The sequence below is a fragment of the Aethalodelphis obliquidens genome, unplaced genomic scaffold, assembly GCF_003676395.1.
Source record: "Aethalodelphis obliquidens isolate GAN/ISIS:26980383/991018 unplaced genomic scaffold, ASM367639v1 scaffold16, whole genome shotgun sequence".
Taxonomy (NCBI): domain Eukaryota; kingdom Metazoa; phylum Chordata; class Mammalia; order Artiodactyla; family Delphinidae; genus Aethalodelphis; species Aethalodelphis obliquidens.
Genome location: NW_020837960.1, coordinates 30,838,090 through 30,854,808, shown reverse-complemented (window position 1 = coordinate 30,854,808; position 16,719 = coordinate 30,838,090). Strand labels below are relative to the sequence as shown.

At 44.7% G+C, this 16,719-nt stretch overlaps 1 protein-coding gene across 2 annotated transcripts in view; it reads left to right on the top strand.

Moving 5' to 3' along the window:
* Nucleotides 1–16,719, top strand: part of ATP8A2 (ATPase phospholipid transporting 8A2) — a 447,814-nt gene that overhangs the window by 27,411 nt on the left and 403,684 nt on the right. For both annotated transcript variants that reach the window (XM_027116669.1, XM_027116670.1), the window contains exons 2-9: nt 2,010–2,109; nt 2,579–2,677; nt 3,588–3,633; nt 4,672–4,712; nt 9,091–9,164; nt 11,047–11,116; nt 11,749–11,876; nt 13,050–13,161. In XM_027116669.1, coding sequence (XP_026972470.1) covers nt 2,010–2,109; nt 2,579–2,677; nt 3,588–3,633; nt 4,672–4,712; nt 9,091–9,164; nt 11,047–11,116; nt 11,749–11,876; nt 13,050–13,161 — 670 coding nt within the window. The remainder of the gene's footprint in view (nt 1–2,009; nt 2,110–2,578; nt 2,678–3,587; nt 3,634–4,671; nt 4,713–9,090; nt 9,165–11,046; nt 11,117–11,748; nt 11,877–13,049; nt 13,162–16,719) is intronic.

Sequence of the window (16,719 nt, the reverse complement as noted above, 5' to 3'; positions counted from 1 at the left end):
TCCCCACCGCCCCCATCATATGGCCTCAGGCTGCTGTGTGTTTTGAGTTGTCAGTTTTTTAAAAAATAAATTTATTTTATTTATTTATCTAGGCTGCTTTGGTTCTTCGTTGCTGTGTGTGGTTTTCTTTAGTTGCGGCGAGCAGGGGGCTACTCTTCACTGCGGTGCACGGCCTTCTCATTGCCGTGGCTTCTATGGTTGCGGAGCACAGGCTCTAGGCACGTGGGCTTCAGTAGTTGTGGCTCGCGGGCTCAGTAGTTGTGGTCCATGGGCTCTAGAGCGCAGGCTCAGTAGTTATGGCGCACGGGCTTAGTTGCTCCACGGCATGTGGGATCTTCCCGGACCAGGGCTCGAACCCGTGTCCCCTGCATTGGGAGGTGGATTCTTAACCACTGCACCCCCAGGGAAGCCCGGGTTGTCAGTTTTGGCATTTCATTCGGTCATTCCAGGTTTGGTCACCGTCAGGTGTCATAGAAGTACATGTGCCTCAGGTGCTCTGTCTTCTGAGCGCCTGGCTCTTCTCTTTGGTGCTTCTAATTAATGTGTATTTTAAACCCAGAAAATCTCTCAAGACTGTACTTCAGGTAAGAGGTGGCTTCAGAAGGTGAGCTAAGACTTGGCAGGTATTTTTATGGACGAGCCTTTGAGCAGCTAAAGGAGGTATGGTTCGTTTTATCCCTCAGGTCCCCAGTTTATGCCTTTCCATTATTGCACTGTTCGTTGATGATCTGCTATGTGCTAGGAACATACAAAGTAGAAATTGTTTAAAAAAAAAAAAATCAGGTGAGTAAATGTTAAAGATCTTATTGCCTTTATTCAGTGATTTATGAGTTCGGCAGTATCCCATCGAGCAGATAGAGTAGCTCTGAGGAGTTGTACAAAGTGGAAGACTTTTATAGGTAAAAAACAGTGGGACAAGGAAGTTACTAGCTAAGAGTCAATTGTTTGGGGCAAAGTCACATTCCTTTGGGGTGTATCAGGTTGATAACCTCCCTAGTGCTGACCAGGTGATTCCAGACTGACTGGTTAAGATTAGATTCCTGGAACAGGCTGAAGCTGCAATTAGGTCAGGCATCGAGTCTCAGTTTGATGATGTGGGCTGAGCACAAGTGACTCCATTTTGGGTCTGTTATTTGTTTTTTTAACAAAGTAAACATTCATACTGTTCCAAGAATCTATTCTGGGGGTACATAAATATAATACAAAGCAAAGCAGAGACTATATTACGGAGGTGTAAACATCACCCTGTGACTTGGAGGAAGAAGAGCCTTTGCGAATTGGACCACACTTCATGGGAGGGCAAGATTAGTCCTGGAGACACGGCGTGGAAGGAGAGGATGTCTCACATGGAAGTGGAGTGTGAGTGAAGGTGGCTGAATGAAGGATGTGTGGAAGGGGGGTTCATTCAGGTGTGGTTGAGCATAAAATGTCTGCGTTGAGTGTCCAGAGGGACACAGTGAACTGTCAACCACACGCCCGTTACCAGGGCATGCTTGATAGGGTGGACGTTCTACGTTGAATCGGCGGCTTTGTGATAAGAACTGTAGTGACTCAGCAATCCTGGGGTAACAGTTCTACCTTGGTTTGTGTGAGTTACTAGGCAGATGCCTCACCTCTCTCTGTGTTCGTATATTACTGCTTTGGGAACATGTGCCTCTTTCTGTTTTGTGATCTTTGATACGTATCTTTATCTATACAGACATCGTGTATACGCTTAGTGTGTTCATAGCACAAGGCTCCTAGAAGGTGGGTACATTTCCCTGGTTACACCGTGTGACACTAAATGAACACGTATGTATCAAAGTTTGAAAACAGAGGTCCCATTAGAAGATTTTCTTAGGAAAGGTGTCTTTTTACAAGACGGAGAGGGCCAGCACAGCAATGTTCTTGTCCTGAGTTTTGAAATATTTTGTTTTTACAATCACTTGTGTAATTTTGGAAACTTTGTTTTCCTGTGTTTTAGAATTTACATCCATAACTGATAGCAGCGTTTTCCTTTGTCCTCCCAGTACGGCCAAGTACAGCGTGTTGACGTTTCTACCTCGATTCTTGTACGAGCAGATCAGGAGAGCTGCCAATGCCTTCTTCCTCTTCATTGCCTTATTACAGGTGACATTTTTTTAAAAAGTTACTTAAAATTCATAACCTTAATTGTATGCAAAATAAGATCTTGCTAAAAAGGTCACTTAACCGAGAAAGGGTCATCAGACTTGAATGAAATGTGCCTCCTTCATCCAATTACTGTTTGCTTGAACAAATGGGATCTTTGCATAAAGGGAGACTTCTTTAGGTATATCCTTCTTTGCTTAAGGATAATTGCAGTTACGAAAGGAGGCACTGAAAGAAGACTGTGGGATCCGACTTCTAACCCTCTTTTCTGATCCAAACACAAAACGACGTTGGGTAGAATTTTAAAAATAGGTAATGGACTTAGCTAGCTCTTAAAATAAGGTAATCGCTTTGTAACAGAAATGAATGCAACAGAACTGCAGAGGAGCGAGGAGTGTGAGCCATATTTTCTTTTTCTTGGAGAGGATTTTAATTTGCCAACTTCCCGCTTTTGGTCTCTATCTTACAGCAAATTCCAGATGTTTCTCCAACAGGAAGATATACCACCCTGGTGCCATTGATCATTATTTTAACAATCGCAGGCATCAAAGAGATTGTAGAAGATTTTGTAAGTTTTTGCTTTCAGATAATAAAAACATTTATTGAATGTAACTTACAACTTATTTGCTGCTTTGAATATTTTAGGACAGAAAGGTTGGTCTATAGGCTAACTAGGCTCTCAAGTTTCATGATGGTATTTTTGGGGACAGAATGTGTACACACAGTGTCTGAACTATACAGTGAAACAGAAGTAGTTCAATCTGTATTTCCTGATGTTAGGTTTACGGACCCGCTTTGATTTTTATTGCCGATGTTCCTTACATCCTCCTTGACAGCGTGCTAGTCTGGGTAGCAAATGGAGGACTGAACTGCTGTCTAGTGTAGCAGCATTGAGGTTACTTTCCAAGAATCTCCTCCCTCCTTATACTTCAGTGCATCTGCAAATTCATTGGCTACAGCCATACTCATGCTCTTTCCTGTTTTCTCTCTGTCCTCTTTTCAGGCTCTTCCTTCTCCCCTTCCTTTCTGTCTGTCTCCCCCTCTCTCTCATACATGCATGCACATTTTTCTGGGAATAGGTAAATGAATAAATGCAGTACAAATCAAAGCAGAGGTACTTTGCCCCCAAAGTTCTTTATCAATAAAATGAGTTCAGTTGTTTGTTGTTAGTTTATCTTATAGAATAATTCTTTTAGTTCGATCTAAAACAATCAAGGAGTAGAAAGTTTTATGCTTCCAAGTGTTTTTTCCTTGCTGTAACCAAAATACAAGCATTTAAACCGCATCTACATGTACGGTGTTAGTCTCTGAATTTCGCGAGTGGCGCTGGATCACGACCATTGAACTGAACTTTAGGACGTTAGTGTAGCTGCCCGTTGGTTTCCTTGTCTTGTTTTTTGCTGGATCTTATTGTTCGCTGTTTCAGTTATTCATCAGGAACTTTTGAAACTAACACCTTTTTTTTCTTTCTGTAACAGAAGCGACATAAGGCAGACAATGCAGTTAACAAAAAGAAAACGATAGGTAAGACCCCAGGCTGACTCATTTTTTCCACTAGAAAACTTAAGAAGAAGACTTGCAGTTAAGGAATTTTAAATAAGTAGTTAATGGTGTTGAGATAAATTGAGGGAAATCTTGGACTTCCCTGGTGGCGCAGTGCTTAAGAATCCGCTTGCCAATGCAGGGGACCACGGGTTCGAGCCCTGGTCTTGGAAGATCCCACACGCCACGGAGCAACTAAGCCCGTGCGCCATAACTACTGAGCCTGCACGCCAGAGCCCGCGTGCCACAACTACTGGGTCCACGTGCCACAACTACTGAAGACCGCGTGCGTAGAGCCCGTGCTCTGCAACAAGAGAAGCCACCATGATGAGAAGCCCACGCACCGCAACAAAGAGTAGCCCCCGCTTGCCGCAACTAGAGAAAGCCTGCGCGCGGCAACGAAGACCAAAGGCAGCCAAAAATAAATAAGTAAATAATTGAGGGAAATCTATAAGATACTTTAAAAATAGCAAAATGACAAACAAATCCAACAAAAGGTGAGTCCTGGTAATTAAAATCTGCACAGGATTTGTGTATTTTAGAGTTTTAGAAAAGGTTTTAATTTTCAGGAGCTAGACATATTTTGTGTCCATAAAAGTCAAAGCGTTCATAGCCTTGGTCTATAATTGCCCCCGACCTCTATCTGCTTATTGTTGCATTTCTAGAACGGTAGCTCTGTGTTAATGCAGGGGGGGCGGTGTGTTTATGCCAGTGTGTGTGTTTTGGTGAATCTTGTAAATGCAAGGTGATTGTTTTCTTCATATGGGCTAAATATGAATAGATGTAACTTATTTGCAAACATGAATATTTATGTGTATGCATTCCTCTCTATATGGTACATAAGTACCTAGTTGGGGCTCTGTTTTGGGCAGTGATGATGTTATACGTTTATGTCTAAGGATATGGTATGTTGGAATTAATCAGTGGAATTTTAAAAGGAGCCTTTTGGATTTTGGAAAGCTGATTTTATGTTGATTATCATCAGTATTAACCGATACTTGTTTTGTTTTTCTTTTGCAGTGTTAAGGAATGGTATGTGGCATACCATTATGTGGAAAGAGGTAATAACAAATTTTAAAGATATGCCAGAAAGTCCTGGTTTGGAGACCTGTAATTCATTGCTAGTGTTGATTTTGGTATAAAGTTTGTGTTAAGATACAAGCCATGTCCATGTCATGTAAGTGGTGCAGTGTGGTTTTTCCCTGAGGCTTTCCTAGAACGGGTGCATGTTTCCTCTGTTGCTGCATCTTCTAGAAGCCATTCCCTGTGTCAGTTCAGAGCTGGGAAATTCATTGCCCCCGATGGATATTTCAGAAATTTCACATCATTTTCTAGTTTCTGAATCCAAGTAAAGAAGCGTTTTCCCCTGGTCTTCTGTTGTTCTCTTTATCTCAATGCACTCTTTTAAAGACTTTTTTTTTTTAACTTTTGAAATTCTCACTTCTGACATTTTTGGTGGAAAGAGTTTGGGTTTATAATTAGCCCTAAATATAAGAAGTGGTAGACTGGGGGCTGGGAACCATCCTAGGTGGGTTCTGAGGCTGAAAGTTGCTGCTTTTAGCTTTACAAGAGCAAGGAGTGTTTGCCTCGCTGGAGTTATGGGGTCGGCGGGGTTTGAGAACGGCGTGGTGATTTGGTTGTTACTAGCGATAAATAGAAGATTGAGAAGAAACATCCCGTGCCACCTGGGTGTTCTCTGGCTACTAAAATTAGCTTTTTCAGTGAGTCTCTGTTGTGGCTGGAACTTAATGGTCACAAGATGTTATTGGAGGGTGACTCTCCTGCCTCCAAGACTCAAAGCTGATTAACATGATTTCAGAAGAAAACTACATTTTAGAAGAGTAACATATAATAGTATCTCTTGCTAAACATTTAATAAAATGTTTTAAAATGCCTCTGTGACCTTGGGAGTCTGCAGGATGCCCGTGATGTGGTAACCGCAGCCTTCCTTTTGGCTGTCATTTTCTTTTTACTTTGTTACAGGAGATCCATTAAGCCCCTCGGTAGTGTTTTGTGGCAACACCTTAACCTGGTAGCCATCCGGAAGCCCTGTGTTGTAAATATTAATTGACCTCGCTCTCACTGGGAAGTGTGGTGGTTCTCGGTCAGGTGCTTGGAGTTTCTTGCCTTCACAGATGGTAGCAATGCTCCTAGCGTGCCATGGGAACTTGAGAACTCCCACGGCACTTAGGAGTGGCCTCTCTCCCCGATGTTCCTGTTGCCACTCCCCTCCCCAGGAAGGCGCTCATACTGGCAGGAGTGGAGGATTATTTGAATTTGGGCTGTTGACACTACTTGAAACAGTAGAAAATGGAGTGATGATCTCAGAATTCTGGATCTAGGAGTGGATGGCTTCAGACCCCTAAAACTCATTACTGTTTCCTGCACACAGTTGGAGAGAAAAAAAACCAACCCATCAACCAAATACCTGTTATGTTTTGCCACCTGCATTTTTATTTCAGTTAAAAATGGATTTTGTTGTTTTAAATGGAGCTCTTATTATGTGCCAGAGGCAGTGTTAGGCGCTGGGGATGCAGATAAGAATTAAGCATGGCCCCTGCCTTTCTTTCGCCTTTAAGCTGGATACGAACTTCAGATGTACAGAGGCTCTGAAATGTAATGTTTACCACCCTTCTTGATGCTGAGCCCGATTCCTTAGACTTACCCACACACTTTGATAAGCAAATCAAGGCACTAACAGGATGACTTTTAGCAACATTCCTTTGTCCTGATAAAATATTAAACACAGTTACCTGTCAGGCCGTTTTCTTGGATTGTAAGATGCAGTGGTTTTTTTTTTTTTTTTTTACAATTCTTGATTTCAAAGAGATGAGTAACATGGGTTAGAATAGGAAACAGAAAGCGTCGTGCCCTTCTGTTACTGAACCAAACGTAAGTCCGCTTGCCCGCCTGCAGTAGAGCCAATCTGCTGACACGGGGTCGTGGTGAAGGGAAGTGCAGTCTTTTTTTTTAGATTTCTGAATAGGTATATGCATGTGCTTTATTTTATTATTATTTTTTAATCTTTATTGGAGTATAATTGCTTCACAATGCTGTGTTAGTTTCTGTTGTACACCAAAGTGAATCAGCCATATGCATACATATGTCCCCGTATCCCCTCCCTCTTGAGCCTCCCTCCCACCCTCCCTATCCCACCCCTCTAGGTCATCGCAAAGCACCGAGCTGATCTCCCTGTGCTGTGCTGCTGCTTCCCACTAGCTGACTATTTTACATTCGGTAGTGTATATATGTTGATGCTACTCTCACTTCGCCCCAGCTTCCCCCTCCCACCCCATGTCCTCAAGTCTATTCTCTACGTCTACATCTTTATTCCTGCCCTGCAACTAGGTTCATCAGTACTTTTTTTTTTTTTTTTAGATTCCATATATGTGTGTTAGCATACGGTATTTGTTTTTCTCTTTCTGACTTACTTCACTCTGTATGACAGACTCTAGGTCCATCCACCGCACTACAAATAACTCAATTTCGTTCCTTTTTATGGCTGAGTAATATTCCATTAGCATTCTTCACAGAATTAGAACAAAACATTTTAAAATTCGTATAGAACCACAAAAGACCCCAAAGAGCCAAAGCAATCTTGAGAAAGAAAAATGCAGTTGGAGGAATCAGGCTCCCCAACTTCAAACTATACCACAAAGCTACAGTAATCAAGATGGTACGGTACTGGCACAAAAACAGAAATATAGATCAATGGTACAGGATAGAATGCCCAGAGATAAACACACACACATATTTATGACACCTAATTTACGACAAAGGAGGCAAGAACATACAATGGAGAAAGGACAGCCTCTTCAGTAAGCGGTGCTGGGAAGTGCAGTCTTTATTGCAGGTGCCAAGCAAGGAATCCAGGTGGCTAGTGCTCAAAACACCCAAACTCCCCAAAGCGTTTCAGCAAAGCATCTTTAAAGGCCAGGTGAGGGAGGGGCATCCCAGGGTAGGTGGTCAGCTTGTGCACAGTTCTGTGATTGGTTGATGGTAGTAACAGGGTGGTGTCACAGGTTTAACATTATCGTCCTTAGGTGCCAGCAGGTCTGGGGGCTATGTGCTCATGGTCATCAAGTAGTTAATTTCTCCTATTTGGTGGGGGTTTTAACATCTGTAAAACGACCCAGGAAGTGTGTATCACATGCTGTTATCTAGGTACTTCAGCCAGGAGCTAAAGCAGAGGATATGGGGGAGAGGTTTGTCCTGGGAAGGCCCCATAGGGTCCTGCTCAGTTAGACTTTGAGTTTTGAAATTATATACCAGGAACAGCCTTGCTTGCGCTGTCAGAGAACTCCACCATCCTCACTCTCACACTCATGGTGCCCATTCGGTTACGCTCAAGGCTAACACGTAGCTGTGCCTGCTTCTTGTCTGGTGCTGGCATATCCCTCCTTACTCATTGCAACAACCCTGCAAGGTCAGTGGTGGCGTTTCCCATTTTATAAGTGAGGACACTGGAGTTCAAGGAGGTGGAGAGCCTGCCTGCCAGGCTCTGTGAGTTCATGTGTGTCTGTGAAGCTCAGATCTGAGCCTGGGCCTACCTGGCTTGAAAGCACATGTCCTCTCCAGCCTGGTGTGTCTGTGAGGTTATTTAAAGGCCCTGTGGGCCCTCGGCCGTGGGCTTGTGTCCTGCAGACGAGCACCTGTTTCCGTGGCTTGGGGGCTTCTGTGATTCTTTTCTGGCAATTTCTTGAGGCCACACGAATCTCTTTCATGTGGAGTATTTCCAGGGGACCTTTGAGATGCATTGTTCCTGCATGAATTTAGTATTGCCTTTTGATCAGACCACTGGGCTTCCAGCCCGATGGCTTGGTTTTGAGTCCTGGCTCTAACACTCACTGGTTTTGTGACCATGACCCAGTATTTCACTTTGTATCTCAGTTTCCCCAGATGTAAAACAGAAGAAATTTGCCTGTGTTAACTCAGTTGATCCCCACAATAACCCCATGAAATATGTGCTGATGACCTTGTTGGACAGATGGGAAAAGTGGGGCACCAGAGTTTGCATGAGTTGCTCAAGGTTTACGTGCACTAGGAACGGGTCCCACGGGGGATTTGACCCAGGCATCCAGGCAGGCTCTCGAGCTGTGCACTTAACCGCTTACCCTGCTGCCCACAGCTGTGGGGATAGATGTGCATGTATCTGTAAGCCAGTGAGAAAGTGAAACCTGATGGTTGTTTTGACTCATCTTTTTTCTCCTCCTTTTTTTTCTTCTTCGTTCGGCATCATTGCAGAAAGGCAGCATTGCCTTTTGTCTGTATTGAAATGTTCCTTTTATTCTTGTCGAGGAAAAGAATTTGAGCTTCTCTGCCTTAAACTTCACGGCACACTTAACACAGTAATTTTTTTCTCCCGATGTTTAACCACTTTTATCACCATTTGCGCTTTCCTGTCTCTCATGTTTCTCGGTCCTTGTTCTTGTGTTCTAGGTAGCCGTGGGAGACATCGTGAAGGTCGTCAACGGGCAGTGTCTTCCCGCAGATGTGGTCCTGCTGTCCTCCAGGTCAGGTGGCTCGTGGCATGGTTTTGAAATCGGTGTTGAGAACAATGGAGTGTTACCTAGTGCCTGCAGAAGCCTCCAGCTACCCTCCCTGCACCCTCTGGGTCACCACCCTCTCCCCCACCTTTTCTCCCTTTACTCCTTTGCATTTTTTTGCCTTAACGCTGAGTTTTCTTTCTCCCATTCATTTCTTTGTACTTTTTTTCTGACGTCTTTTTATATGTATCGATTCACTTTCATCTCGTGGCTGTTCTGGGCTATTCCTCGTTTGTGGGGACGCATTCCAGAGCAGTGGAGTGATTTGTTCGGTAACATCCAGGTCACAGCGTGTCTGAAACTTCAGGAGCGGCTCTGGTGGGTCCAGCCAGCAGCCTTCTCCGCAGAATCGAATGCCTCCCCTTACGGTAGTTCAGAGACCCACAGGCATTTCTCAGTGTGCACATGACTTGTAGACGGTCCGTATTTTGCCCCCTGTCTGTCTAAGCACCATTGCCATGTTTTTTAGGTAATTTTGTGCTACAGAGGTTTCATCACCAAATGGTGTAAACGATAAACAACGCAGTCCTTGACTTTTCCTTGGATGATACGTAAAAGTATATATCAAAGAAGGAAAGCCAGAATCAGGATACGAATAAACTTCTGTTTGAGCGCAAGATTAAATTAGACGATGCCAGGACTAAACCTCCCTGTACTGATGTGCTGCTGGGCATCAGATCTCCCACCGCATGTGTTTGAGTGCAGACAGGCTCTCTTTTATGGGATTGAATCACTTATTTTGTCAGATTTTAGGGCTTAGCACAAATTTTCTGCTTGAGATAAAAGGTTTAATAAAAGGACCCCAGGTCTGTAGAGGGGGAAAGGCCCCATATACATGGGGCAGGATTCATGTTTGTCCCTATTGATTAGTAACAGAGAAACTCTCAGAAATAGTAAAACGTTGATCACTTGAGATAGTTTGGGTTATGAGTTTTGGGTGTGACCCTCAGAAAGCCAGCTTTGAATAAGGATTGCCTGAGGTAACATCCCATTTTCCAGGTTCCCTGATGTTTGTCCCGAGTGGCCCGTTGAGCACATGACCCCATTTAATCTTCCCAACAGCCCTTGACAGCCTTACTTGGTACATGAAAAAACAAGGGCTACAGAGAGATCGTTGAACTCGCTGAGGCCACACGGCCAGGAAGGGCAGTGCCAGGAGATTGTAAGTGGCTGGTGGTCATAGAATCTTGTTAAACCCTAACTGTGCTCCCTGGACCTGAACATCCAAGTAGGAGTATAGTATCTGCCATGCTTATGTTTAAGCATGGCAGGTGCTATACTCTGTATCTATTCTTTGAGTTTTCTGTCCTTAAAATCAGGTGTTTTGATTAAAAAGTTGCCTGTGGACACAGTAAAAACTGCAGGGAAGAAAAACCCTGCCAAGCCTATGCCTTGATTTCTCAGTTCCTCTGGCCGTAATCTCCTTCAGAAGGTGTGTGTGCTGGCCTGGCCTGGCCTGGGTGGCTGTTTCGGTCAAGGGCAGGCCAGCCTCTGACTTTCAGGGTCACCTGAGCCCACTGGGCGGTCTTAGCTGGGACCTCTTGTTTCCCATCACAGGCCTGTCCCCTTCCCACGCATCCTCTGTTATTTCTGTCCACTTGGAGTCGGGCGGCCGTTTTGTGGGGCCTGTGTGGGTAGATCATTGGAGAGACAGCTCGTCTTGGCGCTGTGCTCTCCACACACCTGTCTGTCTGTCCTGTCTGTCTCATCAGTCACTCTTCCCATGGCGGTCAGTTATGACATCACTGTGAAGGGCCGGTCAGCAGAGTTTCCATGGTTGAGGCTTTCTGAGCTGTGAATTGGTGGAGGGGACCTTACTCAACTTTTTTTTTTTTTTTTCTCTCCTTAGTGAACCTCAGGCAATGTGTTATGTTGAAACAGCCAATCTCGATGGGGAGACGAACCTTAAAATACGTCAGGTAAAAAGTCACCTTTTATGACTTGCATGGTTATGGGGCCCAAATGGTGACGGTGCTCCCCTCACGTACCAGTCAGTGCTTTTTCTGGAGGAAAGAGTTCAGTGAAGCACAAACTCAGGACTCCACCACTGTGCTGACACATCACGCTAAAGTCATAATCAACACACCCAAACCCTTTACAGAAAGCACACTCCATTAGCTGTACCCTAACGTGGCCATAAACACAGAATAAAGTACCCCTTTAACATAGTGTGACATCTGGCACCCTGTAACTCTTCTTTAAAGAGAAAAAAATGTCTAAGTCAGATATCTAAGATAGAAAAGAAAGATATGTGGACAGAATCATCAAATGCAACTTGGTACAGCAGAAAATCTGTGTCAAAATGAGTTATTAATTGAAACTTAAAATTGTTATTATATATTGAATTCTTCCAAACCTTTTGTATTAGGTTGCTGTGACCGAAGCTGCCTGTGAAGTCCATCCTGAAGGGCTGGTAGCTTGAGGACCCCACCCAACTATTCCATTTTAGTTGATTCATTATTTCCTTTTGATTAACAGTAGGGATATGCTGAGTGTCATTTGTAAACCTGGAAGATTGTGTTCAGCTTCCTCTTTGGGTTGAACGTTTCAGGGTGTGAGTCACACGGCTGACATGCAGGTGAGGGAGGTGCTGATGAAGTTGTCTGGGAGCATAGAGTGTGAAGGGCCCAATCGCCACCTCTACGATTTCACCGGAAACTTGAACTTGGATGGGAAAAGGTATCGCTTCCTCTTGTCTTAGTGGATTTTCTTTTAATTTATTTTTAATGTGACTAAGAATTACAGGAGCTTTGGCAAATGTCAGTCTGTTTTCTGCTTTCATAATATTTTTAAAACAGATCTCTTCATGCTTAGCTTAGATATGGGAGACTGAGCTTTTCTTGAAACACCGTTTTAATCCATTTAAACCTTCCCTTAAATTTAAGGAAAGACCTGATTTTTGGCAAGAAAATATCCCGAGGGTCTGAAGTGAGGTTCACGGAACTGGCCTGGTCTTTCTGTGTGTATTACTCGCCAGGGAGGAGAGTAGTTGATTTTGGCTGCGTAAAATTGTCCAGAAAAGCAGAAGAGAGATGTCTGAAGCGTGTAAGAGCTGACATTTATTAGAGAAACATCTTTTTTCCCTTTGCTGTCTTCTAAGTAGTCTGTGTTTTTAGCAAGTTGAATGGAAGGACCGATTACCCTTCCTTCAGAGCGTTCACGGCCCTGTTGTCTCTATTCTGTTGTCTTTGCCCTCTTGGCACTTATCATTTGAGTCATTTTTTGTCATTACGTTGGGGCGTGGTTTCTCTCTTCTGCTGTCTTCAACCTGCATGCTCCTTACCAGTGGTCTCCACCTTTATGTTTTGAACAGACCCAAAGGGAAGGACCCGATCACGGGGATCAACCCAAAACAACTCTGACAAGTCTAAGTGTGGCACCCTCCTCGGTTTCATGTAGTACACAGGGCTGTTCTGTGGGCTCCCACTTTAAAGTTCTAAATTATCACTCAGACTTTTATTTAATCATTAAGTTAGCTTTGACAGATTTGTTATTGTAGCTTTTTTTTTTTTCTTAGAGTCTAGAAACTGACTTTCCCAAATGAATAAACTTCTGGTTATCTTAATTTCCTTTTCAGATATTGAGTTTCGTAAGAGAGTTATAAGAGACACAATTTCCTTTTAACGTTTTATAGGAGGAAAAAAAAACCCTTTTTCTGTGTTGATGAATGGATGAGATAAACCTTGGGTAGATTAAGCCAGGGGTAACCTTTATGGCCCCTGTGTCCCCGTGAAATAGTCCAAATTTGACTAAAGGAAACGGTTGATGTATTGTGGGTTTATGTCTAAGGGGAAAATTCATGCTCATTTTTTCGAAGTGTCATTAAATATAAATGTTGTTTCTTGTTTTTAGCCCTGTTGCCCTTGGGCCCGACCAGATCTTATTACGAGGTACACAGCTTAGAAACACTCAGTGGGTGTTCGGCATAGTTGTTTATACTGGACACGACACCAAACTCATGCAGGTAAAACATTTCTCTGCTGAAAAACGATGCTGATTTTAGTCGTTTTTTCTGTTTTTTATGGAGTCGTGGGTAGAGAATGCAGGTGTTGCATTTAGGAACCTTAAGCTTTGTCTGTGAACCTAAATGTGGAAAGGAGGTGCTTTTATTTTGGTTCCTAGGTAGTTCCTCCTGAATTTCTGTTACTGTATCGAGTAGTTGTTACCCCTTGCCTGAAATATCAACAGTCTTTGTTTTCTGGATTTAATGGGACAGTCAGGCCTCACCTATTTTATCTTCGAACGCGAGGGGGGATTTGTTCTAACCTCTTTATTTCTCTCTTTACTTCTCCTCCGCATCCCGTTAATTCAGATTTTATAGGACGTTGTCTTATTTAACTGAATTCTAGGCAATTGAAAATCAGTTATCTTTGAATTCATGTTTATTCTTCATATCATATACCAAAGAGAAAAAAATACTAAACTGATTTTCTTCTTTCTCCCTGTTAAGTTTTAAAAATTATTATCTGTGACCTTGTAGCCCACATTTCTTTTATGACGTATTTTTCCAGACAGCTTTGAAATCCTGCATAAATCAGTGCCCCTACGTGTCATTTCTAATGGTCGCTGTCAACGAGGATTGGCTGTTCAGCTTGTCTGCCCTTCTGTGTGACTTCTAAAGTACAGATCTGGCCATATTTCTTGATTTAAAAGTGTTTCGTGGCCACCGTGCACCATATCTTGTGCCAGGCTGTGTGGGTACAATAGTGAAAGGCACAGTCTCACCCCTGGGAACCAGGCAGACTTGGGAGTGGTGGGGATTACAGAGTGGAGAGATGACTGTGTGATGCGTGTCGTTACGGGGTGCTGGGGGTCCACGTGGAAGGTCATCCAGCCCAGGTTTGGAGGTGTCAGTTGATCAGATACTAAGAAGCACATTTCAGATGTCAAGTTGAAGAAGGAAGGCTGTTGTGTTGCTTCACTCAAGTGGTGTAGGAGGAGAGAGTTAACCATTGATTAGAACCGATGGAGTGATAGAGCCCTGTGTCCACACCAGCTGGGTAGCGCAGTGCAGACGGGGTGGGCGGGGGGTGGGGCAGAGAGACTCACTGGAGTTGAAGAAGATTGTTGGAGTTGCTGCGTGACAGGCCTCGGTGTGCAGGGGGCTTGGCTTTGATCTTCTGGGGCGGAGGTTTTGTGGAGCGGAGAGACCCAGGGGCAGGAAGCTGAAGCGGAGCTGTTGGAGGCGTTCAGTGTTGAGGGGTGAAGGATGGAGGGACCACGGCATTTGGTGAAGATGGGACGCGGCCGGGCCGGGGTAGAGACGGATGCTGTAACCGGTGGCTCAAGTCTTTAGGGAGTGGCGGGGAGGGGAGAGCTGCTGGACTTGCTGAGGGAAGAGGCAGAAGGGCGTGTAGCCAGATGGCAGGAATTTTACAAGGGGGTTTTTAACACGGCGTTAGAGGCAGCAGGTGTCGGAAGTATGACGGGACCCCGAGCATCCGTTCAGCAGTGCTGTCTTCTGAAGCACGTGAGTCTGTGCGGAGCAGCCCCTGCTGGGGGACCTCAGGGGAGGGGTGTCCTCGGGGTGGGGGGTGAGGCAGGAGCAGGAAGGAGCGGGGAGGGCCTGGGGACTGCGAGGCCGCACGTGTGGTGGGATGGTTATAGAGGAAGGGGTGTGTGTGTGTGTGTGTGTGTGTGTGTGTGTGTGTGTGTGTGTGTGTGTGTGTGTGTGTGTGTGTGTTCTGTGTGTGTGTGTGTCTGTGTCTCTGTGTGTGTGTATTCTGTGTGTGTCTGTGTTCGTGTGTCTGTGTCTCTGTTTGTGTCTGTGTGTGTGTGTGCGCGCGCGCGCACTGACTAGGATGTGTAAAGCGTCTTGGGTCTGAGCAGCTGCAGCGTGCAGACTTTCTCTGGGTGAAGAGCCGAGCCCCCTGCCACCTAGCGAGTGTCCTCAGACTCCCCCAGGCCAGCACCCGCCGCTGCCGCCTAACACTGGGAGCCCCGCTGACCACAGATCACTTGTTTTTACAATGAAGTGACAGATCACAAGGCGCTCGCTCAGATGCGGGCAGGGCCCCAAGACTAGTTTTCAGATTGTGCATTTTACAAATACGACCACTCCCCAAGATTCCTTGTACCCTGGAGTTTTTTTCTTCAGGGTACGATGCTGTTTCCCTAGATCGTGCGTTAGTAATACGGCTTTGCAGCTGAGGTGTAAGAGAGCAATGAAGTGACACTTAAACATAATTCCATCCTCCCCTCAGAGAGCAAGGTGTTCACTACGTTACCCCGTGACGTTTGCATCCCATGAGTGTGCTGGGTGCCTTCCTTGCACCTACATGTGCTACACCTCTTTGAATGGCTTATTACATGTTGACTGCTCAAGTACAGAACAATCCAAAGCCCCAGGAACACCTGTGCTGGACTCGCTGTGTCTTTAGGGCTCGAACAACGAGTAAAAATAACAAGCTTTTGAAAGGAATATAACACAACACACATAGCTGGAAGCCATCCTGTGGGTGAAATAACATGCGTTGTTTCTACGTGTGCTACTTGACCACAGAGAGGAAACACAATTGCTTTAGGGTTCTTGTACTTTTTTTTTTTTTTTTTTTTGCGGTACGCGGGCCTCTCACTGTTGTGGCCTCTCCCGCCGCAGAGCACAGGCTCCGGACGCGCAGGCCCAGCGGCCATGGCTCACGGGCCCAGCCGCTCCGCGGCACGTGGGATCTTCCCGGACCGGGGCACGAACCCGTGTCCCCTGCATCGGCAGGCGGACTCTCAACCACTGCGCCACCAGGGAAGCCCCTACTTTTTTGTTTTTTAAACTCTCACCTCAATGCCTTCTACTCTCCTACTTCAGAGTTCCCTCGTTTCATGTTGAGTGTAGTTACATGTAGAAATATTTCAATGTCTGATGTTTCTGTTGGTTGATTTAATGGGAAAGAGAGATTGTCACAGTAATTCCAGCAAACAGTGCCCCGTGCATTGCTCCAAGAAATTCTCATGTATTAACTCACTGATTCCTCACAGTGGCCCTATGAGGAAGACACTATTTTTGTTTTTGTTTTCTAGATGAGTACACTGAGGCATCTCTCAGTAAGTTAGCAAAGTTACATACCCAGTAAGAGAGAGAGCTGGGATTCCAACCCAGGCAGTCTGGCTCCTGAGTCCTTGTCTTAACTAGTACTCTGCTGACTGCTGTCTTAGAAGGGAATCAAATGTGTAAAATTCAGGCCAGATTTAAGCTTTTTCAAAATGTGACATTTTGGTCTATTTCTATTTCGAACTCCAGTACTCAAAAGTAGTATTTTCTAAGGATTTTGGAGAAGAACTTTTAATGCTAGTAGGAATTTGACACTACAAGCTCATCACTGCAAGGTGGAATGCTCGGGGGATGGGGGTGAGTAGCTAGAGCCTGGCTTTCCTAAGTGCATGGGCTGAAGCCTGAAGGGTTGGGTCGTTGCTCTTGTATTGGATGAAACATAACTTTTCTTAATCCTATTCACTGGCCAGGATTCAACCACTGGGAAAGGTCAAAAGTCAATAAACTCATGGAGTCATAGAAGTAACGTTTATTGTA